At 40.9% G+C, this 12,067-nt stretch overlaps 1 protein-coding gene across 5 annotated transcripts in view; it reads left to right on the top strand.

Annotated features, from left to right (window-relative positions):
* FIG4 (FIG4 phosphoinositide 5-phosphatase) overlaps nucleotides 1–12,067 on the top strand; it is a 129,828-nt gene that overhangs the window by 52,416 nt on the left and 65,345 nt on the right. For all 5 annotated transcript variants that reach the window (XM_004264730.3, XM_049695513.1, XM_033418670.2 and 2 more), the window contains exons 11-15: nucleotides 4,386–4,519; nucleotides 5,778–5,894; nucleotides 7,663–7,708; nucleotides 8,737–8,885; nucleotides 9,880–10,046. In XM_004264730.3, coding sequence (XP_004264778.1) covers nucleotides 4,386–4,519; nucleotides 5,778–5,894; nucleotides 7,663–7,708; nucleotides 8,737–8,885; nucleotides 9,880–10,046 — 613 coding nt within the window. The remainder of the gene's footprint in view (nucleotides 1–4,385; nucleotides 4,520–5,777; nucleotides 5,895–7,662; nucleotides 7,709–8,736; nucleotides 8,886–9,879; nucleotides 10,047–12,067) is intronic.

Here is a 12,067-nt window from a genome sequence, read left to right as displayed (position 1 = left end):
GCTCCTTGTGTTACCAACACTGAGAGCACTGACTGAAGTGGACTGAGCTGTAGGAGGACTTCCCTCGTCCTGGGGAAATGAAGTACCTAATGAGAAATGAAGAAGAGTTGGTGTTTTCATCAGTATGTTGTTGTTTTTTTTTTTTTTTTTTTTTTTAAAGAGAGCATAATGCTGTGTTTAAAAGCCGTGGGAAGGATCCATTTGGGATCCTTGAGAGGTATAAAACACAGGAGAGAGAAAGGACGATCAGGGGCATCATGTGCTTCAGAAAGGAGGAAATCTGAAACATGGAGGGAGGAATTATTTTAATGGGAGGACAGAATAGTAAGGGTACGTGTGTGTGTGTGTGTGTGTGTGTGTGTGTGTGTTGTGTACGCGTACATGCGCCTTCCTGATAACTTTAACTTCTCCTTAAGGTAAGAGGGACGGTCACCTGCTCAGAGCAGAGGTTTGAGGGTGGTGTAAGCTTCACAGCCTTCATGTATGTGCGAGGGTGGATTGACCAGAGACCTCCAGGAAATGCTAAGGGCTAATTTCAGGTTGGTGATCAGGATTTCTTTTTTTTTTTAATTAATTTATTTTTGGCTGCGTTGGGTCTTTGTTGCTGCACATGGGCTTTCTCTAGTTGCAGTGAGTAGGGGCTACTCTTCATTGTGGTGCGAGGGCTTCTCATTGCAGTGGCTTCTCTTGTTGCGGAGCATGGGCTCCAGGTGCGTGGGCTTCAGTAGTTGCAGCACATGGGCTCAGTAGTTGCGGCTCGCGGGCTCTAGAGCGCAGGCTCAGCAGTTGTGGTGCATGGGCTTAATTGCTCCGCGGCATGTGGGATCTTCCAGGACCAGGGATCGAACCCGTGTCCTCTGCATTGGCAGGCAGATTCTTAGCCACTGCGCCATGAGGGAAGTCCCCCAAGATTTCTTAAATTCTGCTATTGCCTGACTTTTCCTGGCAGGGCTTGTGTATGGCTGTGAACACAGAGGAAGTAGATAATTGGGTTCGTTCATTTCTGCCAGGCAGGCGTGATGTAGAAAGACAGATAATAGGAGTTTTGGATGTTGGCGGAAGTCTAATTGAAGCAGACCATGAAACCTGAGCTGGAGGAGGGGGAGTGTTGGAGAGGGTGATGAAGAAAGCAGTGCTGTCGGTGGACTGGGGTCCTGGTGAGGTGGGGTGTTTAAAACAAGCCATCTGAAAATAAAAGAGGTTCTGGATAAGAAATGTTGAAGGCAGAGGAGTTACCTGTGGTGATGACTTGATCTGAGATGTGAGGGTGGGAAGGATGGCTTAGCTAGAGTGGAGGAGGAACAGGTACTGGGAGCCGCCCAGGAGGGGGGCACAGACCGAGATCCAGTTGCGGGGAAAAGACCGTAGAACCAAGTGCGAGGGTTCAGAGGAGCAGGGCGTGTGTGTGTGCCTGTGAGCGTGTGGCTCCGGAGGAGGGGAGTGGGGAGGAGGGGCTGGGGACAGTGAGGCAGGAAGCTTTATTTCTTCCTTTGTTGCTCTTTGCTTTATGAAATTATTGCATCCTGTGAGGGATTGACTTTGTAAAATAAATCATTCAGGTATTAAATACATCATTTTTTAGACTTTGGTTCACATCAGTTCAGAAGTTTCATTTTTCACGTCTCTCCCCCATCAACTCAGAATAACAGACGGCAATAGGTGGATGGTCCACAGCCTCAGCCTGATATTGAACAGTAGCTATAAGAGACATAATCAAAAAGGAAAACTCTAGTAATAAGAACCCTCATGAACACTTTTCTAGTAAGCTATAAGCCATAAGAGATTGTTAGTATAGAAATAAATTATTGCTGAAGCACTAAATTACAAGGTTATCGCTAGAATATAAACATCGACCTTAATTAGTGCATTTTCTTCATATTTTAGAGTCCTTATAGTGTGGTTAAAAGCTATGGTTAAGTGGAAATTCAGTTTATGATGTTTGAAATAATGTATTTCTCTATTAAATATGCAGGTTCAAAATATAGTATCAGATACGTGTGGTTGTAAAGTGTTCCTGCCCAGCTTTCTCAAATGAACATTTATTTCTTAATATTTAAAGGGCAGTCAGTGGATTTTAAAATTGTCCTTGTTTATTGTTTCATTGCCATAAAAATCCTGGCAATAACTAGAAAATTGTTTGGAGATTAAGTTGCTGTTTTGTAGAATAGAAAAAAATGTTTTTGTCATTAGTTATTTTATTCATAGGATAAAAGAAGATGTTTATTCAGTTCACTTAGAACTCCTCATTAACTTGTCAAAGAATGTGTGTATGTGTGCGTGTGTGTGTAGCATGATATCAACGGATATTCACTCTTTATTCTGCCTCCGTATGAAGTGTCTAAAGTGGAATACTTTTCTTGATTTCTCTTTTGCCCTGTGTTGTGCACTATCTCCTGCCCTCCCTCCACTCCACCATGTGGAGGTTTGAGACACTGCTTGTCAGACATTTTGGAGCAATCCTTATACTGTCATTGCTTCTACTGGGGATCAGTAGGAAGCCAACCAGGGATCTGATGTCATTGTACATCAGAGGACTTTAATCCGGGGTCCATGGACGGCCATTGGGGGGGGTGTCTCTGAACCCTTTGAAACAATCACTTGCATATGTGAAGTTTTCATCTGGTTGTTAAAGGGGTCTGTGACCAAAGAAGGTCGATGAAACAATCCACTAGCTGATCCACTGTGGGCAGACAATGCATAAAGCAGATTCTTTACATAGACATGATTGAAAGTTGATGAAATAACCTTATCTCTCTGTCTCATTAAATGTCAGATTTGATATAAGAAATTCAAAAACTTTTTGTTTCTCTAGCTGGCTTAAAGTGCTTTTGAGAAAATTACAGGTATACAATTTAATTTTCTCAGATGTAAAAATAAGCTAAATATTTGTTCATCCCAAACTGATTTAATGCTGTTCTTAATCAATTCTTAACGAATTCCTCCATACATACAGCTGTGCAAAATAGATACCCCTTTTCTGTTTCCTCAGTGATTATCTAATTAAATTCATGACAGTTGAAAAGTAATCACCATGGTTGAAAACAGTGTAGACCTATTTTGATGCCAGCAATAGTACCTCAGTGCTGTATCCATATTGCTGAATTGTTTTTTGTTTGTTTCTATGTGAAGTCCTGATCAGGATAACAATAAAGTTAATTTTTATTAATCCTTACCATGTGTCATATGCTCTGATAAGAAACTATCATGTTTCATCTCATGTTAAACCTCACATTAATGAGGTTAATTAATGAGGTTTAACCTCACATTTCATGTTAAACCTCACATTAATCCTTTAAGTGAGATACTTCTGTTACCCATTTTACAGACGAAGAAATGGAGGCCAAGGAAAGTTGAGAACCTTGCTCAAGGCCATGTGGCTGGTAAGAGGCAGAGCCAGCACTCCAACCACAAAGCTGGACACTGTGCACCAGCTCCTCTTGAATGGGAGGCAGTATGATATCTAAGGAGCTACAGCAGGCAAGGAGGTGGACAGTCAGGTTTAGTCCCATGAACGCCTCTCAGCGTCAATTCATCCAGCCACAGTGTAAAAGGGGAAGACATGGCTGCCTTGGCTACCTCACGGGGATTTTATGAGAGTCAAGTTTAAAAGCCTATGAACGGGATTCCCCTGGTGGCCCAGTGGTTAAGAATCCGCTTGCCAGCGCAGGAGACACAGGTTCAAGCCCTGGTCCGGGAAGATCCCACATGCCGTGGAGCAACTAAGCCCGCGTCACAATTACTGAGCCTGCGCTCTAGAACCCGTGAGCCACAACTACTGAGCCCATGTGCTGCAACTGCTGAAGCCCACGTGCCTAGAGCCCGTGCTCCGCAACAAGAGAAGCCACCGCAATGGGAAGCCCACGCACCGCAATGAAGAGTAGCCCCCGCTCGCCGCAACTAGAGAAAGCCCGCGCACAGCAACGAAGACCCAACACAGCCAAAAAAAAAAAAAAAAAAGCCTATGAAGGCTGCGAAAGCACTCTCCGCTCTGCCGGTTTGGGGATTAGCCATCTAGGCCCAGTTGATTTCTCTCTGGTCCTTAGCTGGCTGGGGTTGGAGGTTCCTTTCTTCTGGTCCTTGGGAAGTTCTCCTTTGCCAAAGTGGAGTGTGTAGGACAGGCCTGTGTAGGGTGAGCTGGGCTTCTTGGGACTGTAGGAGGTTATGAGGAAGAAATCTGATCTCCTTGAGTCTTTAATGCTCATTATCTGTTGACTGTAATTCAGTGATGCATTTATTTCTTTGCATTATTTTAATTTGAGTAGGTAGGTTTCATTTTTGTATATTTAGCACTTCAGCTTTTTGTCTTAGTGGCAAAGTTATGTTAAAAGTCTGTTCCTCTGATTTAAGGTAGTTAGAACACTGAAAATGTTTAATTTTTGGTAAAGGAACGAGAGAAAAGAAAGCATGAGAGAATTTTGAGTGAAGAACTCGTAGCTGCTGTGACCTACCTCAACCAGTTTTTGCCTCCCGAGCACACGATTATTTATATTCCTTGGGATATGGCCAAGTACACCAAAAGGTGAGCAGATGCTCATACGTCTGGTTATATTTTCCTCTTCTTGTGATGTAAAGTAGCAGGAAGCTGATCTCTCTGGTAAAGTGAATGTTACTTTTTTCATTTCCTTTGTGAACCGGCTTGAGGGGCTGTTTAACTGCTGGTGTATAATTTGAGGGCTTAAATTAGTTGACCAAATTCTTTTTGCCCACCATTTTTACCATTTAGAAATTCTCTTTGAAGTATCTAGTGACCTCAGAACATCTTTACTCTGCTGCTTTTCCTTAAAGGCATTAGTTTCACTTTTTTCTATTTCATTCTTTCTCCCTGTTTAATCACTTTCTCAGACACCACTTTCAGATTATCTCACGCATGGATGAACCAGTACTAACTCTTGACTGTTTATAGTAAATCCAAACCCCTTAGTGTAACGTTAAAGCCCCATCACCTGGTTGGTTCCAGAATGCATAACTTCTTCTTTATTCCCAGGGCTGTTCTGTTCCTGAAAAGCTAACCTTCATGTTCTGTCCCCAGTGCAGCAGCCAAGGTCCAATTCTGGAACCTTTGTTCCTGTTGTTTCCCCCTGCCCTCCACTGGCTGCTTTCCCACCTCTCTGTCAAGATCTGATTCAAAACTCATCTCATCCAAGGAGCTTGCATTCATTTACTAGGGGTCATACAAACATTAGGTTCATATTGAGGTCTCCGTTATTTTTAAATGTCACTGTATTGTTTTGCACTTGACTCATTGTACTTTTTTCTGAATCATTTTATGTAGTTAGATACATGTACATGTGCGCACACAGAAACATACACGCACACACACACACACACACACTTTCCCATAGTATAAGCCTGGTTGCAGGTTGGTGCCATCAGTAGTAATTTATTTTCCAGTGTTTTCTTCCCCTTCCACTGCACTGTGCATTGTGCTCTCTTCATATTTCATGAATCCATATTTAACTGACTGCACCCTTGGGGAGCGAAAGGCTTTGGGAAAAGCTCTTGCAGGGGGATGTCATGTGCCGAGTTTAAGGCTTGCCAATAGTTGCTATCGAGTTACAGGCCCTTCATGTCTCCTTGTGCCAAATCTTGCTAGTTATTGAGTACACATTGCATTCTAGAAATTAATTCTTACAATGTTCCTATTGAGTACAAACCAGAGATTTTAAAAATTAAATCCCTGAGTATCATTACTGTAGACTTTGCTTTAGATGTGAGAATAAATATGTATTAAGACGTGGGCTGTTCTCACTTCTCTCATTCTTCCTCCTTGCCCTCAGCAAGCTGTGTAATGTTCTGGATCGCCTGAACGTGATTGCAGAAAGTGTGGTGAAGAAAACAGGCTTCTTTGTAAACCGCCCTGATTCATACTGTAGCATTTTGCGGCCAGATGAAAAGTATGTATGGTGTTTTAAAACCTAAAAGAAATCAAGAATTTTGCTCTTACAGATAAAAAATATTCTAAATATGAGCAGTTTGACTCCTTGGAAGATGGATGACTTTATTCCTTTGGGGAGACAAGACACGCAGCCCATGTGACTGTGGAATGAATGTTCACGATGGCATGCAGTTTCCTCTGCGGGTATATACCCTGAGATGGAAGCCATGGAATCTCTTGCTTCTTAGAATAAACATTACATAAAATATTTCTGTAAAGTAAAATTTTCTGTAATGAATTCTATTCTTCAGTATTAAATAGGAGCAGGAAAAATTTTCTAATAAACCAGTGTATACGTTAGTATTTAACCTAACATTTTAATGAAAATGTATCATTGTATTATAGTTAGTTGCTCACAAGTCTTTCCTCATTACTACTTTGTGAGCACCTTCAGATCAAGCAAATGTGCTTTATTTATCTTTTAAGGGGCCAATATTATATATTTCCAGTATTTTATTTTCAGTTAGTAAAGTTAACTATAATGGTACACACACACACACACACACACACACACACACACACACACACAAAGCAAAAACAAAAAACAACCAACTACTAATGTGTACATCTTTGCAAGTAATCCTTTTGTTATAGTTTGAATTTCGGGGCACCTGTGACCAGGGTCCCCAAGACCACTGCCAGGCTCAGTGATTCACTAGGAGAACTCAAAGGACCCAGCATATTCTTGTTCTCTTGGCTGTGATTTATTACTACCAAACAAAACAAAGCAAAATTAGCCAAGGGGAAAGGCACATGGGATGAAGTCCAGAGGAAATCAGGGGCATGCTTCCAGAGTCCTCTCCTGGTAGAGGCACACAGAGAGCGCTAATTCTCCCAGCGACTTGTGATGTGTGTGTGAAATGTCGCCACCCAGGGGAGATGATGAAAGACTTGGTGCCAGGGTTTTTATTGGAGGTGGTCCTATAGGCAGCCTCTGCCTGGCAGCTTCCAAAATTTCAGACTCGCAGAAGGAAAGGATGTTCAGCAAACCATGTTGTTTCTACAGACGGCTTAGGCCCATTGAGCCACTCTTGTCTGTTCTGGGAATGGTGGGAACTGAAGTTCCAGACTCCAGCCACGGGCCAGCCTTGTAAGCAGGCCTTTCTGAGGATGGCAGTCAGGCCTGCTGTGTTATTTTCTTCACTGCACCTTGTTTTAAATAATTAAAATATTTTAAATAATTAAAATAGTAATATCATGATATAGTACTTATGTAATAAGAACATTTCCCCAGGCATTCATTAGCACGTGGAGAAAGTATGTAGGAAAGAAAATAATAAGGAAGACTGTAAAAACAAAAGCTCCATGAAGAAAAGCTGGAGGAGGTGGGGCCTCCTGATGTTGAGGCGAGAAGGATCAGGCTTGGAAGATTTTATTATAAAGTTGCCCTGCAATTATTAGTCATGTCTGTAGAGACCAAACAGGAAATGCGCTTAAATTAAAGCACGAGAGATTTTGGTTGAACATGGGTGACAAAATGCTAAGAGTGTAGGGCTGGAGCAGGTTAAGATGCTCCTTTCCTGGTCTCCCTTTAGCGCATGGATAGCATTCCGTCTCTGTGACTTGCATATTCACTTTCCTGAGAGAATGAAAGTAAACTGAATCAGCTGATTATTCAGGGGCATTCAGCCCTATTATTTTGATTCTTAATAAAGAGCTAGTACCAAATATGAATATAGATTATGTTATTAAAAATTTTTAATTAAAGCATGTATTTTTAAACACAGGTGGAATGAACTAGGAGGATGTGTGATTTCCACCGGTCGCCTGCAGGTATAGATGACATTGTATTAATAATGAATAGAATCTGTATCCAGTGTATGATGTTTTCTGAAAGCAACCATGGAGAGAGATACTGCTTATTGAATGCAAAATTATTAATCATTTGAGAATGAGGTTTTTTTAAAAATATGTTTATTTATTTATTTTTGGCTGCGTTGGGGCTTCGTTGCTGCTTTCTAGTGGCAGTGAGCAGGGGCTATGCTTCATTGTGGTGCACGGGCTTCTCATTGCGGTGGCTTCCCTTGTTGTGGAGCACGGGCTCTAGGCGTATGGGCTTCAGTAGTTGTGGCATGTGGGCTTCAGTAGTTGTGGCTTGCAGGCTCTAAGAGCGCAGGCTCAGTAATTGTGGCGCACGGGCTTAGTTGCTCCGCGGCATGTGGGATCTTCCCGGACCAGGGCTGGAAGCCATGTCCCCTGCACTGGCAGGCAGATTCTTAACCACTGCACCACCAGGGAAGTCCTGAGAATGAGTTTTAAAAGCCTTACTGCTAGTGTTTAACTCTTGCGAAGGATGTGTAGCTGAAATAATAATCGCCCACAGATTTTTTCTATATAGTATAAATTTTGTTATTGGAAATAGAACCATAAACAGAAATGTGAAAAGAATAAATTAGAAAGACTTTGGAAAATGAACCAAATACAACAGTATATATATTAATTATGCTTTAAGAATGAAATGGCCTCACCCACTGAATATTTTAGTTTGTACAGTAAAGGAGATAGATCAGGGAAAAAAGCACAATTTTACTAATTGATACATGTGGAAAATGTTAGCTATTTTTATCTTGTTAAACTAAAGAAAATAATTCAAATATAGACTAGAGGGTGCAATGATGCTGTTGCAGCAGTATTAAATGAACAGCAAATATAACCTTTTATAATGAAAAAAATGTTCATTATTTGTTCAGGAATAATACCCTGCCTGCAGCTATCTTCTATTGCTTAAAGAAATCTAAAGTAGGATGGAAGTAGTTTTGGTGACTGAATAATGAATGACAGTTCAAGGTGTTTCTCTTTAGACTGGTGTTCTTCGAACCAACTGTGTGGACTGTTTGGATCGCACCAACACAGCACAGTTTATGGTGGGGAAATGTGCTCTGGCTTATCAGCTGTATTCCTTGGGCTTAATTGACAAACCGAATCTACAGTTTGATACAGATGCAGTTAGGTAAGCCTTATTTTCTGCCTTTCGAATGCTGGTAATGACAGAAAGCAAACCTGATTAATAAGGACTTTTATGAACTTGTTTCTCCTTTCAGCTTCTCAAAAACCATGTTGTTAAAAGACATTATTCAAATTAATTTGGTAATATATATTTCTGTTAAAGCCTTGTGTATTGTTACCATGGTTTTTATTTTCCTATTTGTGTTAATTATCAATAAACATTATGTACTTTAGATAAATCCAAACTAGTAGGTTTTTTAAGAAATAAATCCAGACTGCATTAGGGAAAAAAAGTAATAAGCCTTCATATATTTTGAATTAAACATATAAGACAGATAAAACATTGATTCTTCAGTAAGGAATACTGTTTATTCACTGGCCGTTGGGTCCATGACATTGTGTGAAGTACCATTTCTTGAAAATGCAGTGATCGCTGTTATAGGTCCTCTGAGATAGTCATAAAGGCTCTGTCAAAAAAAAAGCGATGAGCTTACAAATGGCCAGGTCCTCAGATATCACTGCACTAAAAAGTCTTTGACAGACACTTGAAGAAACATAAGTTTCAAACGTGTATTTCTAGGAAAGAATATGGTTTGTTTGTGACAAGAGCATGTCCTTTTTCCCAAAGGCAATTCAGAGAGAACAGAAAATTCTGTCATGGGAGGTAAATTGATTTGGCAGGCTGCAGAAAGTTAGGATTCTTTTAATAGAGTTAAAACCACCTTGGTCTGGCTTTGATGGGTTATGCTTTTGGTGCCCCTGCTTTTTTTTAATATATATATATAGCATTTTCTTTGACTTTGTTGCTTATTAGACCATTACTATAAAATATAATATATTTTGTATGTGCATATATCTTCGAGATGTTGAAGAGTCTACTTGAAAAGAAAGGCTTAGAGGAATTCATAAAGTAAAATACTTGTTTTGAGTCCACAGCTAAGTGAATACGTGTGTAATACTTTGGGTGAAATTCTTTAGTGTTTGTATGTTTTGCTTAGGTTATTTGAGGAACTCTATGAAGATCATGGGGATACCCTGTCCCTTCAGTATGGTGGTTCCCAACTTGTTCATCGTGTAAAAACCTACAGAAAGATAGCGCCGTGGACCCAGCACTCAAAAGACATCATGCAGACCCTGTCTAGATATTACAGCAATGCCTTTTCAGGTAATTCTGGAGTTATATGCATTTCTAAGACTTATCCTGATGTGCATTTTTCTCTTATACTTTTTTTTTTAAGCTAACTGGATAAAGTCAAAATTAAATATTTTAAAAGTTTAAATAAAAGAGTCTGTCACTTAAGAGGTACTCAGTAAATATTTGTTCAGTAAATGAATGAATAAACTTTGTATTTTAAATAGGGCACTTTGGCCACCCATAATTAGAGCTTTTACGTACTTGAGAATATTTGATTCCTTGGCTTCTGCCTTGTTCTGAATTTCTGCTTGCAAAACATAGATAAATTTGTTCAAGAGTGTTGAGTAATTATTTTAAATAGAGTTCATCATTTTAACAATTGTCTAAGAATGTAAATATCACTGATTCTTTTAAATGTCAGCTAGAAATGAGTTGTAACATTAACACTAAATTTTACTCTTATTTTATGACTTGGGAATACTAAAAGAAACAGGTGGTTAAAGTGGCACTTTTCCTGCCTGCATTCTGATGGGATTTCCAAAACAATAGATAGGAAAGTGATTGTGAGACAGACCCCACGCACAGAATTTATAAAGGAAGTGCTCAGGCTGATTCCGTGAGTCTTGGACTCTTGAACCAGATCGAAGATAAAAACGTTTACAGAATGTAGAGAAGAGATTGGTAAAGAGAGTCTTCGGAGTGCACTGTTGCCGTGCAGTGACTGTCACCCACCCCTACTCCTTCACCTCCAGCCTAGAGAGAACTAGGACTCTGGACAAGCTTAATGTAGTGTTCTGTTGTTGGAGGGACCCCATGGAGCTGTTGGCTTTGGACTGCTGTGTAGCAAAGCTGAAGCAGAGGGACGGGCTGAGGAGAGGGCTGCCATGTTGGGAATGGCCTACCCTCCCAGAGTTGGTTAGGCCAAAGGATCCTTGAGTGTGTATAGGTGCCCAGAGGTAGGCCTCACGGGGGAGAGTGCTGGCGTGGTGTTGGCGTAGGTCCTGGCCAGAGGGACCATAGCAGCAGGAACCAGGAAGTGATCACTGGATTCCCAAGGAAGGAGTAGCAAGAAAATGCCTGATGTGAGAAGATACATGTGCTCACACCAGGGGAACTGTAGGAGAGTCCCCAGTGTTGGGAACCTCAGAAGAGTGCCTGAAAATATCCATAAAAGAGTCAGCTTTCAACATTTCCTATGCCCAGAGAGAATGCAAAGGCTAAACTGCTACTAACAGTTTGGTATACTACTGTTCAAGCATGTTAGTTTTCTATGCTATCTAACAAATTACTAAAAAGTTAGCAGCTTAAAACAACATGTATTCATTATCTCATGATTTCTGTGGGTCAGAATTCCAAGCACAGTTTAGCTGGGTTCTCTGCACAGGGTCTCACAAAGCTATAGTCAAGATGTCAGTCAGGCTGTGGTCTCATCTGGAGGCCTGATTCAGGCCTCCACTTCCCTGCTCATGTGTTTGTTGGTGGAATTCAACTCCTTGCAGTTCCGCGTGGACTTGTTCCTTGTAGGACTCATAGCGACTTGCGTCTTCATAGCTGGCATGTGGAAGACGGTCTCTAGAATGAGTCTGCTAGCAAGACAGAGTCTTATATAACATAATGTAATCATTGGGGTGACATGCCATCACTTTGCCATATCTCGTTGCTCAGAAGCAAATCATTGGTCCCACCCACACACAAGCACAATCTGTATCAGTTTCCTAAGGCTGTTGTAACAAAATAATACAAACTAGATGACTTAAAACAATAGAAACTTATCTCACAGTTTGGGGGTAGAAGTTCAATGTCAAGTTGTCAGCAGAGCCAAGTTCAGTCTGAAACCCACAGGAGAATGCTTCTTCCTAGATTCTGATATTTTGCCAGCAGTCCTTGGTGTTCCTTGGCTTGCAACTGCAGCACTGCAATCTCTGCTTCCATTGTCACATGGTCTTCTTCCTTTGTGTGTCTAGGTCTGTGTCCCATTTCCCTCTTCCTGTAGGGACACCAGTCATACTGGGTTAGGGTCTACCCTAATTCAGTATAACATCATCTTGACT

This window comes from Orcinus orca, chromosome 12 (genome assembly GCF_937001465.1).
Source record: "Orcinus orca chromosome 12, mOrcOrc1.1, whole genome shotgun sequence".
NCBI lineage: Eukaryota > Metazoa > Chordata > Mammalia > Artiodactyla > Delphinidae > Orcinus > Orcinus orca.
This window is presented reverse-complemented; position numbering and strand designations above follow the sequence as displayed.